This window comes from Panthera tigris, chromosome E2, assembly GCF_018350195.1.
Source record: "Panthera tigris isolate Pti1 chromosome E2, P.tigris_Pti1_mat1.1, whole genome shotgun sequence".
NCBI lineage: Eukaryota > Metazoa > Chordata > Mammalia > Carnivora > Felidae > Panthera > Panthera tigris.
In genome coordinates, this window is record NC_056674.1 from 47,819,192 (window position 1) to 47,845,977 (window position 26,786).

At 40.7% G+C, this 26,786-nt stretch overlaps 1 protein-coding gene across 15 annotated transcripts in view; it reads left to right on the forward strand.

Moving 5' to 3' along the window:
• The window catches only part of HYDIN (HYDIN axonemal central pair apparatus protein), a 441,202-nt gene that overhangs the window by 122,773 nt on the left and 291,643 nt on the right, over positions 1-26,786 (forward strand). For all 15 annotated transcript variants that reach the window (XR_006211638.1, XM_042967954.1, XM_042967958.1 and 12 more), the window contains 2 exons: positions 8,957-9,156; positions 25,533-25,657. Coding sequence is in view for 14 of the 15 variants with exons in the window: in XM_042967954.1 (XP_042823888.1) it covers positions 8,957-9,156; positions 25,533-25,657 (325 nt within the window). In the remaining variant the exon portion in view is untranslated. The remainder of the gene's footprint in view (positions 1-8,956; positions 9,157-25,532; positions 25,658-26,786) is intronic.

Below are 26,786 nucleotides of genomic sequence, written 5' to 3' on the forward strand. Positions count from 1 at the left end.
TTTTTCCCCATTGAGGATGATGTTAGCTGTGGGCTTTTCATAAATGGCTTTTATGATCTTTAAGTATGTTCCTTCTATCCCGACTTTCTCAAGGGTTTTTATTAAGAAAGGGTGCTGGATTTTGTCAAGGCCTTTTCTGCATCGATTGACAGGATCATATGGTTCTTCTCTTTTTTTTTTATTAATGTGATGTTTCACGTTGATTGCTTTGTGAATGTTGAACCAGCCCTGCATCCCAGGAATGAATCCCACTTGATCATGGTGAATAATTCTTTTTATATGCCGTTGAATTTGATTTGCTAGTATCTTATTGAGAATTTTTGCATCCATATTCATCAGGGATATTGGCCTGTAGTTCTCTTTTTTTACTGGGTCTCTGTCTGGTTTAGGAATCAAAGTAATACTGGCTTCATAGAATGAGTCTGGAAATTTTCCTTCCCTTTCTACTTCTTGGAATAGCTTGAGAAGGATAGGTATTATCTCTGCTTTAAACGTCTGGTAGAACTCCCCTGGGAAGCCATCTGGTCCTGGACTCTTATTTGTTGGGAGATTTTTGATAACCAATTCAATTTCTTCGCTGGTTATGGGTCTGTTCAAGCTTTCTATTTCTTCCTGATTGAGTTTTGGAACCGTGTGGATGTTTAGGAATTTGTCCATTTCTTCCAGATTGTCCAATTTGTTGGCGTATAATTTTTCAGAGTGTTCCCTGATAATTGTTTGTATCTCTGAGGGATTGGTTGTAATAATTCCATTTTCATTCATGATTTTATCTATTTGGGTCATCTCCCTTTTCTTTTTGAGAAGCCTGGCTAGAGGTTTATCAATTTTGTGTATTTTTTCAAAAAAACCAACTCTTGGTTTCGTTGATCTGCTCTACCGTTTTTTTAGATTCTATATTGTTTATTTCTGCTCTGATCTTTATTATTTCTCGTCTTCTGCTGGGTTTAGGCTGCCTTTGCTGTTCTGCTTCTATTTCCTTTAGGTGTGGTGTTAGAATTTGTGTTTGGGATTTTTCTTGTTTCTTGAGATAGGCCTGGATTGCAATGTATTTTCCTCTCAGGACTGCCTTCGCTGCGTCCCAAAGCATTTGGATTGTTGTATTTTCATTTTCATTTGTTTCCATATATTTTTTAATTTCTTCTCTAATTGCCTGGTTGACTCACTCATTCGTTAGTAGGGTGTTCTTTAACCTCCATGCTTTTGGAGGTTTTCCAGACTTTTTCCTGTGGTTGATTTCAAGCTTCATAGCATTGTGGTCTGAAAGTATGCATGGTACAATTTCAATTCTTGTAAACTTATGAAGGGCTGTTTTGTGACCCAGTATATGATCTATCTTGGAGAATGTTCCATGTGCACTCGAGAAGAAAGTATATTCTGTTGCTTTGGGATGCAGAGTTCTAAATATATCTGTCAAGTCCATCTGATCCAATGTATCATTCAGGGCCCTTGTTTCTTTATTGACCGTGTGTCTAGATGATCTATCCATTTCTGTAAGTGGGGTGTTAAAGTCCCCTGCAATGACCACATTCTTATCAATGAGGTTGCTTATGTTTGTGAGTAATTGTTTTATATATTTGGGGGCTCCGGTATTCGGCACATAGACATTTATAATTGTTAGCTCTTCCTGATGGATAGACCCTGTAATTATTATATAATGCCCTTCTTCATCTCTTGTAAATAGTTCTCCATCCCCTCACTCTCAATCTAAAGGTGTCCTCAGATCTAAAATGAGTCTCTTGTAGACAGCAAATAGATGGGTCTTGTTTTTTTATCCATTCTGATACCCTATGTCTTTTGGTTGGCGCATTTAATCCATTTACATTCAGTGTTATTATAGAAAGATACGGGTTTAGAGTCATTGTGATGTCTGTATGTTTTATGCTTGTAGTGATGTCTCTGGTACTTTGTCTCACAGGATCCCCCTTAGGATCTCTTGTAGGGCTGGTTTCGTGGTGACAAATTCCTTCAGTTTTTGTTTGTTTGGGAAGACCTTTATCTCTCCTTCTATTCTAAATGACAGACTTGCTGGATAAAGGATTCTCGGTTGCATATTTTTTTCTGTTTAGCACACTGAAGATATCGTGCCAAGCCTTTCTGGCCTGCCAAGTTTCAAAAGAGAGATCAGTCACGAGTCTTATAGGTCTCCCTTTATATGTGAGGGCACGTTTATCCCTTGCTGCTTTCAGAATTTTCTCTTTATCCTTGTATTTTGCCAGTTTCACTATGATATGTCGTGCAGAAGATCGATTCAAGTTACGTCTGAAGGGAGTTCTCTGTGCCTCTTGGATTTCAATGCCTTTTTCCTTCCCCAGTTCAGGGAAGTTCTCAGCTATAATTTCCTCAAGTACCCCTTCAGCACCTTTCCCTCTCTCTTCCTCTCTGGGATACCAATTATGCGTATATTATTTCTTTTTAGTGTATCACTTAGTTCTCTAATTTTCCCCTCATACTCCTGGATTTTTTTTATCTCTCATTCTCTCACCTTCCTCTTTTTCCATAACTTTATCTTCTAATTCACCTATTCTCTCCTCTGCCTCTTCAAGCCGAGCCGTTGTGGTTTCCATTTTGTTTTGCATTTCGTTTAAAGTGCTCTTCAGCTCCTCGTGACTGTTCCTTAGTCCCTTGATCTCTGTAGCAAGAGATTCTCTGCTGTCCTCTATACTGTTTTCAAGCCCAGTGATTAATTTTTTGACTATTATTCTAAATTCACTTTCTGTTATATTATTTAAATCCTTTTTGATCAGTTCATTAGCTGTTATTATTTCCTGGAGATTCTTCTGAGGGGGATTCTTCCGTTTGGTCATTTTGGATAATCCCTGGAGTGGTGAGGACCTGCAGGGCACTTCCCCTGTGCTGTGGTGTATAACTGGAGTTGGTGGGCGGGGCCACAGTCCGACCTGATGTCTGCCCCCAGCCCACCGCTGGGGCCACAGTCAGACTGGTGTGTGCTTTCTCTTCCCCTCTCCTAGGGGCGGGATTCACTGTGGGGTGGCATGGCCCGTCTGGGCTACTTGCACACTGCCAGGCTTGTGGTGCTGGGGATCTGGCGTATTAGCTGGGGTGGGTAGGCAAGGTGCACGGGGGCAGGAGGGGCAGGCTTAGCTCGCTTCTCCTTAGGTGATCCACTTCAGGAGGGGCCCCTCTTCTGTGGGCCTCTTGTCTGCGCTTGGCTCCAGAGACTCCGTTCTGCTAATCCTCTGGTGGTTTTCTGGGTTATTTAGGCAGGTGTAGGTGGAATCTAAGTGATTAGCAGGACGCGCGGTGAGCCCAGCGTCCTCCTACGCCGCCATCTTCCCTCTCTCCTCCTCATTCTCTTTGAGTAGATGGGGAAATATAGCTACCGCCAGGAAGCTGAGACCCAGCTAAGTCAAATGAAGAGTCACAGTGGTAGAGGATAAGGCCCGTGGTGCCTGACCAGTCTCATTTTTAAACTTATTAGAACTCCAGAGCTGAATCTTCTCTTTTGAAGGATGAGTTTCCGATTGAGAAGATACTTTAACCCTCTGGGGAATTGATAGCATTTTCTGGGGACACCAAGTATTAAATTCACTGAGTCCTAGTAAAATCTAGTTGTAGTTTTACTCTGTGTGAGACATTCTCCCATGAAGTTTAGGAGTGGAGAAAAGGCAAAAAAAAAGAGGGTTGTGAGGGTTTAACCACATTGGCCATGCTTGCCTTTGCCTCGAGGGTCATTTGCTGCAGGAGAAGACACAATTTTCCTTTGCTGGAGACTTTAAAGGACAGAATTATTGCCATGCTTACTCTCTATCATGGAGCCAATATAAAATCACGATTCATTTTTTTTCTGCTTCTCAGAAAGTTAGATCTTCCATTTTCATATTCTGTTGCTGGTTTTTTAAAGTTTGCGGGCTAGGCAGGTTGGAAGGAAGGCAAATGGACAAAAAGTAGACTGGATGTTTCACCTGGAGAGCATTGTTATAAAAGATAACATTTTAGGAGAGAAAGTGATTCATAGCCATGTCTCTCACAGTAGAGGGGAAAAGCTTGGAATAAATATTTTGGCTCTGAACGGTGACCTGATTGCTCTGAATCTAAATGCAGTGGAAGGGAGTATATAAACTAAAGTGATTGCTTAGCTTGAAAGCTGACAGAGTCTCCCCGGGCATTACATCTGAATTAATTTTCAGTCAGTAGAGCAGTATATAATTGTATTTTACATAATCTAATATAGTCATATTAAATATAGAACTTCAGAGATTAGAAGACATTTTTATGGAGTTGTTTAAAGAATTCCTTCATATTCTTTTATGAGTATGTGAATTGATTATGATAAAAACATGTCATTCAGATCAAACTTTAAATCTTCCTCATTTGGAAATTTGAAAAGTTTGAAAATATCTCTGTGAATATTTCAATTAGCCTTCTAAACTACTTTAAGCTGTCTTCAATTCCTCATAGAACAAGGCAGAGAACGTGTAAATACAGAATAAAATAAGACAAATTACTTTGGGATCACATCTCATTCTGGATTCAGTAGCATCTTTTTTCTTTCTCTCAAATCCTCAGTTAATAGGAAGTTTCCACATGTGCCAGAAGCTTTCCGGTTCCTAATTCCCAACAAAAACTTTGCTTGCTGGGTTTGATCCACTAAGAAAAAATGAAAACAGTACTTATCTCTTTAGGATTCTGATGTAATCAGAGTAGATTATTTCGTTGGTGAATTCTGTGGGGTTTTCTAGGATCAAGTGTGCTTAATGTAATTTGTACTCCCTTATGTCTGAATAGCATAATTTTTGAGCCTGGGATTAACCGTCTACAAACCGGAATCAGTTGAAGAGCTGAGTCCAACAACTCAATTTTAATACATTTCATGAATACTTCCCAGTAATTTTTATTACTTGTTCCTACCTTAAGACCTTTACATTTGCAATTCCTCTTTCTGGGAACAATCCATTCCTAGATCTCACTTGACTGGCTCCTTTTGCTGTTCAGGTCTCCACCCAAAGATCACCTCCTCAGGAAATCCTCCTTGGTTGTTCTCACCTAAAGTAGCCCCTTCCAACATTATCACTTTACCATGTTTTATTTTCTTCAAAGCTCTTGTTGCTTTCTGAAATTATCTTGTATTATTGTTATTATTATCATTAGGGTTATCATTATTATTATCTTCACAATAAGAGGAAACACAAGTTGAGTTTTTCCCATATGCCTTATACAATCATTATATTTAATACAACGTTTTAATGACAGCTAGCATTTAAGGAGTGCTTGCTACTCACCAAATGCTAGATGGAGCATTTACCACCCTCGGCTAGGTCACTGTCCTGTTTGCCCAGACTGTTGCAGGGGCTTCCTAACTGGCCTCGGTTTTCGCATTTTAACCTCTTAGAGTTTTCTGCCCACATAGCAGTTAGTGATCTTTCTAAAACATAAATCAGGTCCATCATGATCAGCTTTCAGCATCAGATGCATTTGGCCTTTTTCGGGTCCCAACTGGCTTACAACGTCTGGCGCGATCTGGCCCCTACAACCGCGCTGCCAGGTCTCTAACCTCTCCTGACCTCTGGCCACTGGCTCCAAGTCACACTTTGCCCAGAGTGCCATCCATCCGCGCATGGTTCAGGTCTCAATTCGCTCAGATCTCTGCTGAAATGTCACTGTTCATAGAGGCCCTTCCCAAGTGTGCCATGTGAAAAAGCAAGCGAACACTCTCCATCCCCTTCTGATGCTTCATTTTTCACCATTCACTACTGCCCAACATTGCGTTACTCATTTCCGTGCACTCAGCAAATATTTTTTGAATGTTTACTGTGTTCTAGGCCCTGTCTAGGCACTGGATATATGAAATCAATACAATAGCCAGAGTCCCTGTTGACGTTGGAGATTCTAGAGACAGGCATATACTAGACTCAACAAATAGGTAAAATATATGCTATGTTGGATGCTTTGGGGCAACTAAAGCAGGAGGAAAGGCTGGGGAGTGATGCATAGAAGGGGGAGGAGTAAGTTTCAAATAGGACTGTCAGGGAGGCCTCAGTGAGCCTTGCAAAGTCCTGAAGGAGGTGAGGGAGTGAGCTATATGAGTAACTAGAGGAAAGCGTGTTCTACACAGAAAGAACATTGGGTTTGAAGGCTCTGGAGGAGGAGCAGTTCTAGCATGTTCAAGGAGCAGCAAGGATGCCCATTGTGGAGCAGAGTGAGCAATCGGGGGAGAGGCTCTGGCCAGAGAAGTGATATGAGCACCAGGCTGTAGCATTCACAGGCCTCATCCTGGGACACTGAGCAGAGGAACAACCTAAGCCAGACCCCTGGGGCCCTTGTGTGGAAAACAGACTGTGAGGGAACAAGAGCTGAAGTAGATAGAGTCCATTTGCCCAGGAAAGATAGGAATGGCGAGGGCCAGGTGGCAGGGCAGAGATGAGAAGTGATCATGGTCTGGATGTGTTTGAAAGGTCAGTTCTACAGAATTTACTGAGAAATTGAGAAATAGAATAATCAAGAATGCCTCATTCCAGGGTTTCCAATCCAGGCCCCTGGAACAATGGAGATACCAGTACTGAGACAGGGAGGCAGTGAGGAAACAGGCCATGAGCAGGACCTCAGATGGCATCGTGGAGGCTTTGTGGGTATGAGAAAAAGGCTTCCCCTCTGGGCAGATGTAGTTGGAGCCAGCAGAGTGGGCTGGATTTCGGCCCCAATCCTCCTCGATGGGGCGTTTGTGCCAATGGCATTAATCTGCTTAAGTTTGTGACGTACATCCAGTGAGATGCTGACTGGGCAGCTGGGTGAGAGTCTGGAGTTCAGGGAGACAGAGAGACTGCAGGTGCACAGGGCTCTGTCACACGAGCATTCCTGGCTCTTTTATCTTTATATTTCTTTTTATATGTATTACATTGTATATTAGATATGCTTTATTAACTTTTCACGATCTCCATTGTTATGTAAGCTTGAAGTGATCCGTGTCTGTGTTTCCTGCTTCATTTGCAAACCGAGCTCCGTACCTGGTCCCTGAACACTTAATAAACATGGTTGAATAGATAAACTAATCGGGGAGACCACTGCTTTATACTCGTCCTGTGGGTTACGTGAGATGGAGTGCACCCCCAGGTTTATACGTCAATCTATATGTCAGACATCCCCATTCCCACTCTATACTGAAAGCCCAAAGCGAGTTTTTCTAAAACCTCCACCTTCTATTACCATTTACTACATGATTACTGAAAGGAAATTTAAATTCGATGTGGACTTGACATTTACCAATGTTGCCTTGCTGCTAAATGATGGGAAAACTTAAAATGAAAAAAAAAAAAAGCCTGGTTTAGATAACAAATTCCTCTCATAGCAACTTTTGAGCTTCTGGTCTATTCTTGGGACTGTTAATACTTTCCTTTTATATTTAGTTTTGTTTGTTGGTGAACATTCCATTTTTACTTTTTCTTTGGTACATTGAGGATGAGAGTTCTATTTTCCTATCTTATGAAATGTCGTGAAGGGGCAATTTAATTCAGCATTTCTGTTGCATTTAAATCCAAGACTGGGGAAGATATATGCCTTGGACCTCAGCATTTTTATTTAGAATTGTCAGTGATGGCCTTGCATGACAGATGAGGTTTATTTTATTTTTAAAAATTTTTTTAATGTTTTAATTTATTTTTGAGACAGAGAGAGACAGAGCATGAGCAGGGGAGGGGCAGAGAGAGAGGGAGACACAGAATCCGAAACAGGCTCCAGGCTCTGAGCTGTCAGCACAGAGCCCGACATGGGGCTCGAACAGATGAGGTTTAAATTGGGCTATGTATCAGTTAGTTATTGTATATAGTAACAGACCACGCCCGAACCCATTGGTTTCAAATAATAAATATTATTGCTCACGAGACTCTGGTTCAGCTGGTCTTGACTGGGCCCACTCATGTGTTGGGTAGGCAATTTTGCTCATCTGGGTTGGGCTCTCTCACATATCTGGGGCTATAGGCTGGTCTGGCATGGCTTACATGTCTGGGACATCCGGGCTCTCATCCTGCAATAAGCTGGATGGTGTTTATTCACATGGCAGTGACAGGGTTCCAAGAGCAAGACTGGAAATACCCAAGGCTTCTTGAGGTCTCAACTTGGAACTAGCACAGCATCATTTCTGCCACATTCCATTGGTCAAAGCATGGGATAGAGAAATAGACTGGCTGCACTCATGATGGAGAAGCTGCAAAGTCATGTTGCAGATTATGGGCTTAGAGACACCATAAATTGGAGCCATTAATATAATGGCTTGAAGGATAAATAGGTCTAGAAGGAGGATGTGAGGAACTGGTGTGAACTTCCTCTGATCTAAAGAAAAATGTGCTTCGGGGCCTGGGTGGCTCGTCCTTGTTAAGCATCTGACTTTGGCCCAGGTCATTATCTCATGGTTTGTAAATTCAAGTTCCACATGAGGTGAGCTTGAGCCCTGCTTGGGGTGATCACGAGGCCCTCTTGGGGTGAACATGAGCCCCTTTGGTTAAACATGAGCCCCACTTCAGGTGAGCCGGTTCTCTCCCTCCCCCCCTTTCCCCCCCTCTCCCTCCCTCCCTGTCTCTCTCCTCCTCTCTCTCTCTCTCCCCCCTCTGTCCCTCCTGGGATTCTCTCTCTCTCTCATTCTCTCTCTGCCACTTGCTCACTTGCACCCTCAATCTTTCTCAAGAAAGGAAGAAAGAAAGAAAGAAAGAAAGAAAGAAAGAAAGAAAGAAAGAAAGAAAACTTGACCCTTGACTGGTTTCCATCTCACCTCCTAAACACATGAAGCATAAACTTCTCCTGACTTGTAAATGTTGACACTTGAACTGTTCCCTTTCTCTCAGAAAAGAGTATCTCATTGAAAGTACATCTATAATTGTCTTGAGAAGCTTTCACAGAGTATATTAAGTTGTTTTGCAAGATAGCTGGCATATGGCCATATTTCTTGCACAGTTATCTTGATCATGTTGGCATTTCCACAAATAATGATTGTACCCTTCTGTCTTAGGATTATGCCCATATGTTGACCTGCATAACTGAAAGAGAAAAGTTTATTGTACCCATCAAAGCAAGAGGTGCACGAGCCATCCTAGATTTTCCTGACAAGCTGAATTTTTCCACTTGCCCTGTCAAATACAGCACTCAGAAGATTCTGCTGGTACGAAACATTGGCAACAAAGATGCTGTGTTTCGCATCAAAACTCATAGGTATGCATTCCTTCAGTTCTTGGTTTTGATTGATTATAGCTAAATCGAGTCATCGCAAGTAATTTGCTGGAATAGCATTCAGGGTAGAATTGCTTGTTACAGTCTCTGGCTGGAAGGCAGAGAGACCGTACTGAGGTGGGCCAAACTTCCTCTTCAGCCAGAGAGGAAACTGAAATTCAAGGTTACCTTTGAGTGACCTCGGGTTTAGGTAAAGATGTTTTTCTGAAATGTTGATAAAAGTCTTTCTATTTAGCACAGAGAAATCTATTAATAAATATTTGCGTTTTGACAGGGAATTTTTTTAACTGGCTGTATATCAGTTTTCTGTTGCTAATGTAGCAAGTTATCACAAATTTACTGGATTAAAGCATCAAATTTATTATCTGGTATTTCAGTAGACCAGAAACCTCACTGGGTCAAAATTCAAGTGTGGGTGGGCCTGTGTTCTTTTCTGGAGGCTTTAAGGAGAATCTATTTCTTTGCCCTTTCCAGATTCTGGGGGCCACCCACATTCCTTGCTTCATGTGCCACATTCCTTGGCTGAAAAAAAAAAAGGGAAAAAGTGTAGTAGCTGCTTCATAGGGTTGTTGTGAGGAATAAATGAATCGATAAATATAACCTGTTCACACACAGAGGGTGCCTGGCTGGCTCAGTCCATAGAGCAAGTGACTCTTGATCTCAGGGTCATGAGTTCAAGCCCCACATTGTGTACAGAGTTTACTTTAAAAATAAATAAATAGGGGCGCCTGGGTGGCTCAGTCAGTTGAGCGTCTGACTTTGGCTCAGGTCATGATCTCATGGTTCGTGAGTTCAAGCCCCGTGTCGGGCTCTGTGCTGACAGCTCAGGGCCGGGAGCCTGCTTTGAATTCTGTGTCTCCCTCTCTCTCTGCTCCTTCCCTGCTCACACTCTGTCTCTCTCTCAAAAATAAATAAAGATTAAAAAAATTTTTTTTAATAAATAAACAAACAGACTGTTGGTACATAGAAAGTGCTATCTAGGGGCGCCTGGGTGGCTCAGTCGGTTGAGCGTCTGACTTCAGCTCAGGTCGCGATCTCACGGTTCGTGAGTTCGAGCCCCGTGTCGGGCTCTGGGCTGATGGCTCAGAGCCTGGAGCCTGCTTCCGATTCTGTGTCTCCCTCTCTCTCTGCCCCTCCCCCATTCATGCTCTGTCTCTCTCTGTCTCAAAAATAAATAAACATTAAAAAAAAAAATTAAAAAAAAAAGTGCTATCTAACTAGTGGGTTTTGTTGTTGTTGTTGTTGTTGTTGTTGTTGTTGTTGTTGTTTTTCTTCAGATGAACTATTGCCAGTGTATACAATACAATGTTACATGACAAAGGGGGATTTGGACTGCAGATATAATTAAGGCTGCTAATCAGCTGACCTCAAAATGGGGGAAATTATCTTGGATTATCTGGGTGGGCCCGTGTGTCCTTTAAAATAGAAGAGGGAGGCAGAAGAGTTCACAGAGATGAAAGTTAAATAGAACTCCACCTGCATTGACCTTGAGGATGAGAAGACTGAGGCATAGTTGTACAACTATACAGGTTGTACAGCTTTGCTCAAGAGCACATAGATAGTAAGGGAAGGAGAGGAATTTATTCTGGTTATTTATGGAGTAGCTATAGTGTGGTAGACACCAAAACGATGACACAGCCCTTGCTCTTGAGGAGCTCCCTTACTAGACGGGTAAGAACGATTGTCATGGGGCATATGCATGGTGTTAAATCAGTGGGGCCATAACAAGAATGACCAGCTTGGGAAGACAGGAAGCAGAGGGTCAAGTTCTTTTCTATGAATTTGTAAGAAGTAATGTGTGTATTGGTCTGGATTGTGAACTCATTTTCAGAAAGGTATTATCTATGGAATCCTTTGCAAGTTAAGGGCATGTCTCTCCAGAAAGGATTAGCATTTGCTTCTGCTTAGTTCCTAAAGGTTAGACTGTGTAGATTTCTCTTCTGGTAATTTGTTGGCTTAGAGGTTCCTGGAATGATAATGTATAGTCAAATCTCAAACCTGCATAAGACACATGTCCAGAGTTATGAATTCTCTAGAGAAACTTTGTTTCCTTCACTTAAATCAAGACAGACATTTTTCCTTGTGCTAATGGGAGAATGTTTTAGTCATTTAAGTTTCCCCAGTGTATGTGGGGATTTTCTTACCCGTCCCCTGACTTAACAGTCTCAAGGTTTTGTCTCCTGCTCTAGCAGGGCTATTAAAACCTAGGCTTCGGGAGGAGTTAAGATGGAAGAGAAGTAGGCAGACGGTGGGCTGTCCTTGTCCCTCAAACACAGCTCTATTGAGGTCACATCATTTGGAATATTCAGGAAATCAATCTGTGGACTGGCAGAAGGCTCTCTGTGGTTGCAGGGAGACAGTGTGACAGGTGCGGGGTGTGTGGAAATGAATTGGAGAAGAGAAAAACGGCAGTGCCGCAAAGAGGGAGGGAACCTATCCACAGAGAGACAAAAGTGAGAAAGAGAGGAGTTGAGAGAGTGCGGCATCAAGTTCATACAAGAGGAAAACCTCTCCGGATCATGTACTGCGGAGAGAGAAGTACTGCGTGTCACAGGTTTTTTGTTTTGTTTTGTTTTTTTCAAACAGCATTTGGAGCTCAAACTCAGGTTTTGGAAGTATGCGACTTTGGAGCAGAGCTGTGGTGTGCACTCCTGGGGAGAGGGAGGGAGCTGGCTTGAGAGTGCATAGCATGGTGTGGGGATCTCCGGGGTACACTGGGAAAGAACATTCTCCTTCGTGGAGTACTTTTGGAAAAGGGTATATTGCCTGTCCAAGGACAAAAGACCATGTAGGTGCCAGTAAAAGGCCTTTCATTGGCAGGAGACAGGGCGTATGACCTTTTTGCTGCTTTTAGCGGTGCTGCATCATAGAGGCGTGGGGCTGTTTTTCAGCAACAGAGGACTTAAGACACAGCGTGAAGAGCCTCTACTCGAGAGGCAGTTCGCGCAGTGCCAGGTCCTTTAAGACTTTGGGTTTTGAATCCCAGGTGTGCACCAAAGAAAAAATGCAGGAAAGCTGTGGCACAGGGCTCACTATTCTAGGAGGGAATGCTTGAACAGCGGGGGGGTGTGAGATCCCCTGTCTGGGAATGAGAGATTGGGGTGGTGCCATTTTTCCCTCAACACTAACACAGTGGGACTTGAGGGAGCAGCACAGCGACCTCCAGTGGAGGTGGGACCCCCTTACATCAAACCTGCCCCTCTGTGCCTGGCAACTGCTTATTTACTGGAGCAAGGTTGACTCTGAGCCTACAACGGGCATTTCCTCCAAAAGACCAGCACAGCCAGCACCCCGCATGCCCCAAGTGTACTGAAAATCAAGTGCTTCAAAACAACCCCTGCAGTTCTGGTGGAAATAGAACCAGACTTACCTTTTTCCTCCACTTCTTTTTTCTTTCTTTTTTTCTTTTGGAATCAGGCTCATAGCTTCTTCTTATTTTTTTTTGTTTGTTTTTCCTTTCCTTTTCTCTTTTTATGACTCAGTCTTCTTTTTTTCTTTTTCTTTCTTTCTTCTTCTTTGAAATCAGACTTACAGTTTTTTGATTCTCTGGTGTTGTTGTTCCCTTTCCTTTTCTCTCTCTCTCTCTTTTTTTTTTTTTTTTTTGGATCTGGCTTTCCCCTCTTTTTGCCAGGCTTATTTTAGCAAACAAATCAAAGAACACCTAAAGATCCAAACACTCTCCACTGCAAGCAGGGAAGAGCTCTGCAGAAGACTGACCCGTGGGATAGAGCAGCCAAAATAGTGCATGCAGCATACACCAGAAACACTTCTGGAAGTTCCAGGCCCTGGACAGAGCATGACCCCTTTTTAATATAGCATTACTCTCAGTTGCAGGAAACATAACATGCTATTGAAACACACAAAAGACAGAAACTTAGCCAAAATGATAAGATGGAGGAATTCTCCCCAAAAGAAAGGTCAAGAAGAAATCACAGCCAGGGACTTGTTCAAAACAGATATAAGCAACATATCTGAACAAGAATTTAGAACAAGAGTCATAAGACTACTATCTGGACTTGAAAAAAGCATAGAAGACACTGGAGAAACCCTTACTGCAGAGATCAAAGCTGGAAAAACTAGTCAGACTGAAATTTTAAAAATGCTATAACTGAGATGCAAAACTGAATGAATATAGTCACAATGAATTGAAGAAGCAGAGGAGAGAATAGGTGATATAAAAGATAAAATTATGGGAAAAAAATAAAGCTGAAAGTAAGAGGGAAAGGAAAGTATTATATCATGAAGGAAGACTTAGAGAACTTAGTGATTCCATAAAACAAGACAATATCTGTACCATAGGAGTCCCAGAAGAAGAGTGGGAAAAGGGGACAGAAGGTTTATTTGAAAAAATTATAGCTGCGAACTTCACTAATCTGGGGAAGGAAATAGGCATTCAAATTCAAGAAGCATAAAAAACTCTTCTGGAAATCAACAAAAATAGGTAACACCATGACATATCATAGTGAAACTTTCAAAATACAAAGATAGAATTCTGAAAGCAGCTATGGTCAAAAGGTCCTTAACCTACATAAGGTTAGCAGCAGACCTGTCCACAGAAACTTGGCAGGCCAGAAGGGAGTGGCAGGAGATATTCAATGTGCTGAATGGGAAAAATATGCAGCCAAGAATTCTTTATCCAGCAAGGCTATCATTCAAAATAGAAGGAGAGATAAAAAGTTCCCCAGACAGGGGCGCCTGGGTGACTTGGTCGGTTAAGCGTCCAACTTTGGCTCAGGTCATGATCTCGCGGTCTGTGAGTTTGAGCCCTGCGTCGGGCTCTGTGCTGACAGCTCAGAGCCTGGAGCCTGTTTCAGATTCTGTGTCTCCCTCTCTCTCTGCCCCTCCCCTGTTCATGCTCTGTCTCTCTCTGTCTCAAAAATAAATAAACATTAAAAAAAATTTAAAAAAAAATTCCCCAGACAAACAAAAACTAAAGGACTTCATGACTACTAAATCAACCTTGCAAGGAATTTTAAGGGGGATTCTCTGAGTGGAGGAAAAAAAAGAAGAGCAAAGACTACAAAGGATCAGAGAACATCACAGAAACACCAAGTATACACTTAACACAGTGGCACTAAATTCATATCTTTCAATAATCACTGTGAATGTAAATGGAGTAAATGATCCAGTCAAAAGACATGGAGTACCAGAATGAACAAAAAAAAAAAAGAAAGAAAGAAAGAAAAAAGAAAACAAGATTCATCTATATGTTGCCTACAAGAGACTCATTTTAGATCTAAAGACACCTGCAGATTGAAAGTGAGGGGAGGGAGAAACATCTATGATGCTAATGGATGTCAAAAGAAAGCTGGAGTAGCCTTACTTATGTCAGACAAACTGGATTTTAAACCAAAGACTGTAGCAAGAGATGAAGAAGGGCATTTGATCATAATTAAGGGATCTATCCATCAAGAAGATCTAATAATTGTAAATATTTGTGCCCCCAACTTGAAAACACCCAAGTATATACATTAATAACAAATAAATTCATTGATAATGATACCATTATCAATGGTATCAATTTAATATCCCACTTACAGTAATGGACAGATCATCTAAGCAGAAAATCAACAAGGAAACAATGGCTTTGAATGACACACTAGACCAGATGGACTTAACAGATATTTTCAGAACGTTTCATCCTAAAGCAGCAGACTACACATTCTTCTTGAGTGCACATGGAACATTCTCCAGAATAGATCACATACTGGGTCACAAATCAGCCCTCAACAGGTACAAAAAGCTTGAGATCATACCATGCATGTTTTCAGATCACAAGGCTATGAAACTTGAAATCAATCACAAGAAAAAAATTGGAAAGCCCTCAAATATGTGAAGGTTAAAGAACATCGTACTAAAGAATGAATAAGTTAACCAGGAAATTAAAGAAGAATTAAAAAAATAATGGAAGGGAATGAAAATGAAAACATGACAATCCAAACCCTTTGAGATGCAGCAAAGGCAGTCCCAAGGGGGAAGTATATTGTAATTCAGGCCTATGTCAAGAAGCAATCTAACCTTACACCTAAAGGAGCTAGAAATGGAACAGCAAGTAAAGCCTAAAGCCACCAGAAGAAAGGAAATAATAAAGATTGGAGCATAAATAAATGATATAGGAACAACAACAACAAAACCCCCAGTAGAACAGATCAATGAAACTAAGAGCTGGTTCTTTGAAAGAATAAACAAAATTGATAAACTCCTAGCCAGACTTATCAAAAAGAAAAGAGAAAGGATCCAAATAGAGGAAATCATGAATGAAAGAGGAGAGATCACAACCAACACCAGAGAAATACAAACAATTCTAAGAGAAACAGGAAAAATTATATGCCAACAAACTGGGAAATCTGGAAGAAATTAACAAATTCTGACTCACACTACCAAAAGTGAAAAAGAAGAAATAGAAATTTGAGCAGACCCATAACCAGCAGAGATTGAATTAGTTATCAAAAATCTCCCAAAAAAACAAGAGTCCTGGGCCAGATAGCTTCCCAGGGGAATTCTACCAGACATTTAAAACAGAGTTAATACCTCTTCTTCTCAGACTGTTCCAAAAAATAGAAATGGAAGGAAAGCTTCATTCTATGAAGCCAGAATTACTTTGATTCCAAAACCAGATAAAGATCCCCCCTAAAAAGGAGAATTACAGGCCAATATCCTTGATGAAACTGGTTGCAAAAATTCTCAGCAAGATACTAGCAAATCAAATTCAACAGTACATTAAAAGAATTATTCACCATGATCAAGTGGGATTTATTCCTGGGCTACAGGGCTGGTTCAATACTTGCAAATCAATCAGTAAAAGATATACCATATTAATGAAAGAAAGGGTAAGAACCACATGATCCTGTCAATAGATGCAGAAAAAGCATTTGACAATATATAGCATCGTTTTTTGAAAGAAAGTAGGTACCCTCAAAAAGGAAGATAAAGGCCATATATGAAAGGCTCACAGCTAATATCATCCTCAGTGGGGAAAAACTGAGAACTTTCCTCCTAACATCAGGGACGCAAGCGAGATGTCTACTCTCACCATTGTTGTTCAAGATAGTACCGGAAGTCCTAGCCTCAGGAGTCAGACAACAAAAAGAAATAAAAGGCATCCACATTGGCAAGGAAAAAGTCAAAATTTCACTCTTCACAGACAGCATGGGCTCTACATGGAAAACCTGAAAGACTCCACGAAAAAAATGCTATAACTGATAGGTGAATGCAGCAAAGTCGCAGAATATAAAATTAATGTACAGAAATTGGCTGCATTTCTATACACCAATAATGAAGCAACAGAAAGAGAAATCAAGGAATCAATCCTGTTTACAAGTACACCCCAAACCATAAAATACCTAGGAATAAGCCTAACCAAAGAGGTAAAAGATCTATATCCTGAAAACTATAGAAAGCTTATGAAAGAAATTGAAGAAGACAGAAATGGAAAACCATTCAATATCCATGGATTGGAAGAACAAATCTTGTTAAAATGTCCATACTATGCAAAGCAATCTGCACATTCAGTGAAATCCCTGTCAAAATAACACCAGCATTCTTCACAGAGTTAGAACTAACAATTCTAAAATTTGTATGGAACCAGTAAAGACCCCGAATAGCCAAAGAACTCCTGAAAAAGAGAAACAAAGCTGGAGGCATCACAATTCTGGACTTCAAGCTGTATTACAAAGCTGTAATCATCAAGACAGTATGGTACTGGCACAAAAACAGACACATAGGTTAATAGAACAGAATAGAGAACTCAGAAATGGACACACAAATGTATGGCCAACTAATCTTTGACAAAGCAGGAAAGGATATCCAATGGAAAAAAGACAGTTTCTTCATCAAATGGTGTTGGGAAAACTGGACAGCAACATGAAGAAGAATGAACCTGGAACACTTACTTACACCATACACAAAAATAAATTCAAAATGGATGGAAGACCTAAATGTAAGATGGGAACCATCAAAATCCTAGAAGAAAAAAATGGGCAACAACCTCTTTGACCTTGGTCATAGCACCTTCTTACTAGACATACCTATGGAGGCAAGGGAAACAAAAGCAAAAATGAACATTGGGACCTCATCAAGATAAAAAACTTCTGCACAGTGAAGGAAACAATCAGCAAAACTAAAAGGCAACCAATGAAATGGAAGAAGATATTTGTAATAGACATATTGGATAAAGAGTTAGTAGTCAAAATCTATAAAGAACTTATTAAAATCGATACCCAAAAACCAAATAATCCAGTGACTAAATGGGCAGAAGACATGAATAGACAGTCTTCCAAAGAAGATACCCAGGTGGCCGACAGACACACGGAAAGATGCTTACTATCACTCATTATCAGGCAAATGCAAATTGAAACCACAATGAGATACTACCTCACACCCTTCAGAATGGCTAAAATTAACAACTCAGGCAACAACAAATATTGGTGAGGATGCGGAGAAAGGGGAACTCTTTTGCACTGTTGGTGGGAATGCAAACTGGTGCAACATCTCTGGAGAACAGTATGAAGTCACCTGAAAAAATAAAAAACAGAACTACCCTACAACCCAGTAATTGAAATACTAGCTATTTATCCAAAGGATACAAAAATGATTCGAAGGAGCACATGCACCTCAATGTTTATAGCAGTGCTATCAACAATACCCAAATTATGGAGAGAGCCCAAATGTCCATCGACTGATGAATGGATAAAGAAAATGTGGTGTGTGTGTTTGTGTGTGTACACACACACAATGGAATATTGCTGGGCATTCAGAGAGAATGAAATCTTGCCATTTGCAACAACATGGATGGAAATGGAGTGTATTATGCTAAGTGAAATAAATCAGTCAGAAAAAGGTAAATATTTGATTTCACTCATATGTGGAATTTAAGAAATGAAACAAATGAAAATAGGGTAAGGGAAGGAAAAATAAGATAAAAACAGACAGGGAGACAAACCCATAAGAGACTCTTAAATATAGAGAACAAACTGCGGGTTGCTGGAGGGGGGTGGCTGTGGGATGGGCTAAAATGGGTGATGGGCATTAAGGAGGGCATTTATTGGGGTTAAGCATTGGATGTTATATGTAAGTGATGAGTCACTAAATTTCCTGAAACCAATACTACACTATATGTTAACTAACTTGAATTTAAATAAAACAAACAAACTAAAATGACCAGGGCTTTAAGGTTATTGAGAATCCAGGTCAGACCTAGCATTAGCTCAGTGACTAACTGCCCTGATTCTTAGCTTCCTCTTTGCTTTTAAATCCTGTAGATTTGCCTTTTTTTAATGCATGCTCAGCTGCACATTTATATAGGTTATATTTTATCTAGTCTTTCTAGGTATTTTCTGGTGGAAGAGCTTTCAGGTTACCTGTTCTGCCATATTGTAGGTGGTAGGGCTGCCATAATGTGGGTGGAAGGCACATCCCTTGGGAGGGGAATTGTGTTTATTGTTCACAGGAGCATCCCAGGAGCATCACTATCTCTGAACAGTTTTATGTAGGTCTAAGTTTATGTCTGGTATCCTATTTTCCTGGTTGAAAAACTACTTTTAATATTTCTCGTAGCACAGCTCTATTGGAAATTCTGTTTCGTCTATTTGAAAGAAAGTATTTTGCCTTCATTTTTGAAATGTATTTTCTCTACAGTTTAGAATTCTGGGCTGACAGTTCTGCATAATTTTTTCAGGAGTTTAAAGATGTCATTTCATTGTCTTTTGGCTTACATTTTTCTTAAGAGAGCCCTGCCATAACTCTTATCTTTGTTCCTCTGTACATAACTATGTCTTTTTTCTTGGGCTGCCTTTAAGATTTTGTGTTTATATTTGATTTTTAGCAATTTGAATAAGATATGTCTAGATGTGGGTTTTGTTTTTGTCTTTGGTCTTGTTGTTTTAAGGATTTTGTTTTGCTTTTGTTTAGTTTTGGTTTCCATCCTGCATGAGGTTCCAAGGTTCCTAGATCTTTCATTATTTTTGGAAAATCTCAGCCATTATCTCTTCAAACATTTTTTCTGTTCCATTCTTTCTTGCTGTTTCTTCTGCCTGGCGGGAAGTTCTGTCTGCCACAGGTATAACGGTCTGTACCTTTCCCATCTCCCCTGAGGGCGGGTGGATTGTCCATCTTTAGATTTCAGGCTACTTGTTTGCTCTGCAACATCTCCTTTCTGATTGGTTCGAGAAAAGCTGTGATTTTATTGTTTAGCTGGCTTTTCTTCATTGTTGGGGTGGGCAACCTCTTTCTAGCTTTCTGCATCCCAGGTAGAAGCAAGACCCATTGAGCTAATTTATAAATCAACCAGCAAAGGCAAAGGCAAAGGCAAAGGCAAAGTTCTTTTGAAGATTAGTGTCTTTTGACATTGTCCATAAGTGCCTATAGAGCCTTTGCCATCTTGTGAGATTCACAGAGTTCGACTGAAGGAGAAAGAAGCAGTTTAACTGGCTCACCATGAGTTAGAAAGCATGAACCTTTTTTTATTTAAAAGGACCTTCCACAACCACGTTCCATAATACACATTAAAAACTCCCTGTTACACTGGCATTTTTCCTGTGAAAAATAAAATCCACTTAAGGTGGAAAACCAGGTGCAGGCAGCATATCTTCCTGGAATGTTTGACTGAATCCTAAAAACTACACATAAATGGAACTTATTATATATCATAGCCATACAAAAGTGAAGCAAAATCACTGCATGGATTTCATAGTGTGAAGTTGCATGACAAGATCTAAAACTTTTCTATCCATATAACTATGAATGCCAATCATCTTCTCCTAATATAGAAATACTTGCAAGGTAAAATGGTAAGTCCACTCAAGGACTAGCTAGTAATCATAACGACATCAGAAACTCTAGTCCAACATTCCCATTTTACAGATGATGGAAATAAGGCCTGATAAGGGAAATGGCTTATCCAAGTTCCCCCAGTAAATTAATAGCAAAAAGCCTAGATCAGAACTAACATGGGCCAGTTCTGCGCTTACTTACCCTCAGATCCACTCCTTGCCCTTCCCAGGCTCTATTCAGTATCTCTGGGCTGTTAGCCTTCCTAGCTGCCTAGGCCAGCTGGATTCCTGTTGGGTTTGACCACTGAGGGGCAAGGGGGAGGGCACTAGAAGGAGATTGCAGGGTAGCAAACAGCCAGGGCATTTCTCCTCCTCCCTCTCAGACTTCAGCAGAGTCCCCAGCAGTGAACCATCTCCTCTCTGGTTCTAATTGTCAGCAGAGCAGCCTGCCGTGGTTTCAACTTCTGCCAGGTCCCCAGGATCTGATAACACTTCCTCCTCTTCTTGTGTCTCCAACCCAGGAGTGGAAATGGCTAACTGCTGTTACTAACCCCTGAGGAATCTCACCATCTTAAGTTGGGCTTCTCATTTCTCTCATCAATCTCTCAAATTCCCTGTTTGCAAATATTTTTGCTTTTCTGCTTAGATATAGTATCTATTCATGATACGGTAATTTCATGTTCTTTCCACAAAATTGTATTTTCCAACCATGCTGTCAATTTTGTGAGCTACCCCAAATCCTTCCAATAAATCCCTTTTCTGTTTAAGTTAGCCAGAGTTGGTTTTTTTTGTTTTCAACTGAGAACCTTGCTGGCTACAATGAGAAAGGGTGTAATTGAACTTGTGGTCACATTGCATTGAATCAGAATCTTGGGGAGATGCCCTGACAAGCATCCCTTCTCAAAAAAGGACAGGTGATTTTGTTGCCCCCACAGGGGTGAGGACCACTCTTTTCAGTTAATATGATTGCCAATAGACATGGGAGGGCAATGGGTATACTGTGAGACTTTGCATTGGAAAAACCTAGGGTCTCCTGTTTGGTCCCGTTTAGAGTCAATACACAGTTAGAAACAGTATCTCATGGGAAATTCTTTAAAAAACAGATCATATTCTTTTTATTGAAATAACGATTTAATTAATGACTAAGTTTATAAATGGTTGGGTTCATATAAATTTTAAAAATAAAACTTTATTTGCCTGTCTGTTGCCCTCATTAGAATATGAGCTTCTCAAATGCAAAGGTTGTATCTAACTCTTTTCATTTGTATTTTCCTAGCATCAAATATAGTGCCTAGAAGAAATAAGTGCTCAATAAATGTTTATAGGATGCCTATCCAGCAGTATATCACAAAGGCAAAGCTACAGCTATAAACCTGTACAATGATTTAAAGTAAAAAAAAATGCTCCCAGAACTATAAAATAGGCATAATGGTTTTTATATGAATAAAAGGAGTTGCGATGTACTGTAAAATATACAGAGAACATAAACAATTACTCTTCAACTTTATTACAGATTTGATGTGAAAGTCTAGTAGGTACCAGAATAATTTTGACTCTTAAAGTAAGCTTAATTTTGGAAGGTGCAATAGAAAAGTTTAGGAAGCAATCTCAAAATCTAAAACCTCAGGTTAGGAATCAGCTAATAAGAAAGATTGTCTGAAGAAAACATACTAATATTATATTCCATATTTAATATAACAGAGCCAATCTTGACCTTTTGCTAAAATATTGAATCTAAATTGAACTAAAATATTAGTTTTCAAGAGCAGTTTATAGGGAATTGAACGAAAACTCAAAATCTTTGTTATGTCTCCTGATTTTTCATGGACTCAGGTTCTGTCCCTAATCAAGCACTCAGTATTAATGAGAATATTATATCAAAACCAAACATTTTGGTAGACAGAGCCAGCCTTATGCCCTTGAGAGACAATGCCTTTTACCTCTTAGTTAAGAGCATTTTCTGATACTTGATATTTTCTAGCCAGTTCAGCCTGTCTGCCTGTAGTAAAAATGAAGCACGAAATCGAATTATAGACAATGTTTAAGCACCAGAACTTAACACACTGTACCCAATTAACATCTGATTTATTGAGAAAGCTTAGGCTAAGTAACATTGGTGATCCCAGGTGATTTTTTAACTGCTGAAGAAATTTAATGTAATATAAACCTCACAGTGAGCACAACAGGAAAGTATCTGTTACCTTTGTATAGAATTTGGATTTCTGGAGGTCCTAGAGAGGGGTCTCCTTGTCCATAGAAAATTAGCTTGGGTTTTGCAACTGAGATAATGCTATCCAATTGATTTCAAAACTGTGCCTTTTGCCACCAAGAAATGTTTGAAAAGAAAATGAAAGCACCATGTAGGAAGAAAAATATTAGAAACTAGGGAAGCAAAGATAGAAGAAAATATCACAACATTGTTCCCAAAGTCAGGAAACTGGGCCCAGTTGTCAATTCTTAAGATTCTTACTGATGCCATAAGGAAGGAAAAAACTTTTAAGACTGTGAGATTTATTTTGGATGACTTACCTTCATCTCAGGAAGCAGGGCTTCTTGAGATACTGAAAGGCTGTTCCTTTTTGTTCCACCAAGATGTTATAAAGATTATTTAATGATTACAGATATTTTTATTTCACTCTGAAAGTTGGTTATAATTCAATCTACAACCTCTTCTGAGAGACTTCTGTGAGTACAGAACTGTGTGGGGGGTGAGAGACACAAAGATAAGCCTAACTAGGTGATTTCCATGTTCAGGGATGGTTTGGGTAGGCAGGAAGAACTTGAACTTGAAGGCAACTCCACCACTACCTGGTTGGGCAACTTTGGGCCAGTTGCCTGCCCTTTTGGAGCATCTATTTTCTCATGTCTAAAATGCAATAATAATACCTACTTACTGCAGGTTTTTTCCAGGATTACAAGGTTTGGCATATGTAAGGTGCCCAGTGTAGTGCCCAGTATGGAGTCCATGCTCATGGAAGTTTATTGGCTTTCCCTCTCCTGTCATCTCAAGAGTCTGTAGCTATTGACAGGGTCAGGCATGAAAACTAACTGTCGTACAAGCTGAACTGAAGTAAGAAGTGAAAAGAAAGTCACAGCTCTGAGAGGAAAGAGACTTTGTTAACAAGACAGAGAATCAGGGAAGAGTCTATCTAAGAGGTGGCTTTGAGTCTGAGCAATTTTAAGTGGCTTTGGGAGAAGTATGACCTGTGGAAAATGGTAAGTACTCTTGTGTGACCTTAGTGGTCTGTGTAGAGGGCACAGTCTAGTTGGAAGAGGGAGGTGGTGCAGTGCTAGGTGAGGTTCAAGTGTAGAGAGCAGAGCCCTCTCACCCTGTCCCTCCCCATTCTGACTTGGAATGTGACAGATGTTTGGGACATTCGGACAGATGTATGTGTTTAATAAGAATGCAAAATGTAGTTGGGAGCAGATTGCATGGGACCTCAAATGCCTAGGACTTTGAACTTGATTACATAGATTATGAGGACCACTGAAGGTGTTTGAACAAAGATGAATGTGTTACTACCTGTGTATGTTTTTTACAGTATCCCTAGAGCAGTGTGAAGGATTGAGAGGAGAATAATAAGACCTTGAACTCATCTAAACAGCCAAGATCATCCTCAGGCCATCTCCCATCTAGAGGCTGCCAGTGAGAGAGATAACATAAATAATAATAAACACTTGTTTAGCACTTCCTATGTGTCAGGCATTGTTTTAAGCTCTTCACCTGTCCCAGCTCCTTTAGTCCTCCCTACAGCCCTATGAAGTAGGTGCTGTCGTCACCCCCATAGAGACAAAATGTTCAGTGACTTGCTGTAAGGTCATGGCAGAGCTGGGTTTTGAACTTCTTAGGTGGCTTCATGCTAAGGACCACTACTGCATAGAGCCTCGACAGAAATGCCCGGAGTTTGCTGGAGGATTGGTACTGTAGGTGTGGGAAAATCACATAGGCATGGGAAGATAAAGAAGTGAAAGTAGAGGGAGATCCAAGTCGAGAGCCCCAGAGGAAATAAACAGTTGCCCGTGGTAGGAAGCACTGAACATCTTGCAATGATGATCACAGGTACCACCACGTGCTACCCTAGCCACAGCTATCTCCTCACCGAAGAAAGTTCAGGTTTTCTGACATTAAATTCATTATCTAAGGAAAGATTCAAGGGATGAAACTAAAAAATGGTTGTGATGGAAGTAAATAATCAGAAGCAGCTTAGCCTGCCAGATACATTGTACAACGCATTACTTTGAAAAACTAGCAATTTAGAGAAGTGAAATGGACCATGAAAATAATTAAATGGGCTGGGTTTTTTTATTGAAAAGGAAGAATGCTGTAAGTTATTTAAGGTACTTCATGGTCAGATCCAGCTTCTCTCTTAACACTTCCAGGGAAATTAGATGAAACTATTTCCTGTTCCCAAATCTACCCTATCACTCCATAATGTCTACATGCCCAAATTCTATTTTCCACACAGGACTTGTCCCCAGTTTGCCTTTTAAAAAAAAAAAATTTTTTTTTAATGTTTATTTTTGACACAGAGAGACAGAACATGAATGGGGTTGGGCAGGGGAGGGGGGTGGGAAGAGAGAGAGGGAGACACAGAATCTGAAGCAGGCTCCAGGCTCTGAGCTTCAGCACAGAGCCTGACCTGGGGCTCGAACTCATGAACCATGACATCATGACCTGAGCTGAAGTCGGACGCATAACCAACTGAGCCACCCAGGCACCCCCCAGTTTGCCTTTCTAAATGTTCTCCACCCTTCTCCAGCTTGCTGTCCCCCAGAGGGCTGACCTGTATGGCTTAGGTCAGCAGACTCCCAAGGCTTTGGCTTCTAGTTCGGTTCAGCCAGTAGGGGTCCCAGCAGGTGATGAGACAGGAGGATGTGAGGTCAGGACAGTTTCTCCCCTAGTGTCTTCTCTGTGAGGCCACCTGGGCTGTCTGTCTTGACTGAAGCTCTTTGCTCCTCATAAGGCAGCATTCTCAAGTAGGACTCTTGTGGGCTTCAAAACCACCTCTGCTCCTTGGCTCTTTGGGCCTAGAGGTCATAAAGGCTTTACTGTTTATAGCCCTGGGGGATTGTATCATCTTTTGTAGTTCCTGTATATCCCTAAGCCCCTTTTCAATAGACCCCTTGTTAAACTGCCCTCAAATTATCTTCCTGTGATTGTGTGATCTTTTGGGACTCTGATATATTTTTCCATTATGAAAACTTCACTGAACTGTCACAAAACTTGATTTCTATCCCTTTGAACGTACTTTTCTGTTGCAGCTTACAGTATTTGCATACATGTTTTAAGTCTGACCACTGGAATCACTCAATGAATGCTAAAAGAATGGCTGAAAGGCAAGGACACAAACAAGAATATTATGATACCTTTTAAATTTCTCTTAGACTTATTGATCTGTTACTGCTATTTTAACCTTAAAACCAAAATCTTTCACATTAGAGGGTAAAGTATACTGTCCTTCTGATTCATTCAGTTGGGGCGGGGGGTCTGAGCTGTCTACAGAACCACAAGTCCTGTCTCTATCTTCTCCTCCTCCTCTCACACGTGTCAGGATGTGTTCTGATGGTGCGTCTTCATGTGTGCTGCAGGCCTTTCTCCGTAGAGCCACCTGTTGGAACTCTTAATGTGGGAGAGTCCATGCAACTGGAAGTGGACTTTGAGCCACAGACTGTCGGCAATCACAGCAAAAGACTTATTGTGCATTATGACACAGGTATGTGTTATTCTTTGTCCAAAGTTCTACATGTTAAGAAAGGTCAAGTGGAAAATATGGTGAAGCAGAGTAGCAGGTGGTTATTTTGGCTGCATTAGAGTAAGCTAAGAGCCACAAGGTAAAGAACCGAAGAATGAATGTCTCCAGCAGAAATAATGTTGATCCAGATAGAGGTCCCACCTGACTGGTTTCTCCAGTGCTTGAAAGCCTGAGAAATACAGAGCTCTGGAAGGAAAGTATACCCTGCAGTCACACAGATAGTTTAAGGTTATTTATGTGTACATGGAACTTGAAGGTAAATTAATACCATGTGTTCCATTTGATTTATTATTGCATTTGTCTAACATCATAAAAATGTGAACTCCAATTCAGAATGTTCTTGTGTGTACCCACTAGTCTATGTAAGGCCCAGCTGCTTTAATTCTTGGAATGTGCAAGTATCTTACTTAATGTCTTACTTAAATGTAGTACTGTGTCTACTGCCACTAGCATTTTTTGAAGGCCACAGTCTGTATAATCATGAAAATTATACAATTGTTTTTGCTAATATTTAATTTATGGTTGTGTGGACTGCATGTACGTTATGCAAGTCCCCAAAGTTGGTTTTCAAATTAATATTTTACCATTGCCATTTATTATTTCATGATTTTTCTCATTTTCCTCTCACTTCTTCTTTAACCATTCATGTTTATTGACCCAGATTGTCTGCATCAGAAGGCCACTGTAGGCAGAAAACACAAGGGCACAGCCAGGGAAAGAGTAACAAATGACGTGTAGTTCACAGTTCAGACTTTCTGGCTTTGTGGATGCATATCTGAGCGGGACGTTCGAGTCCTTGCCTATGGACCTGTGGTTAAGCGGTCCAAGTTCCACATTGCCTGGCATAACAGCGACACATACCCAGTGGTACCATCCACGTATCTTATCTTTTAGTGTAGGACAGAATTCCCTGGCTGCTCTCAAGACAAACCTGATCTGAACCAGCTTAAGCAAAAAGGGGAAAGCTTTGGCCCATGTAATACAAGAGAGGAGGGTAAAAAGCACAGTTTATAACACAGCAGGGACATCCATTTTTCCGAAGTAGTTGTGTCATTTTACACTCCCGCCAACAAAGTGTGTGACTTCCAAT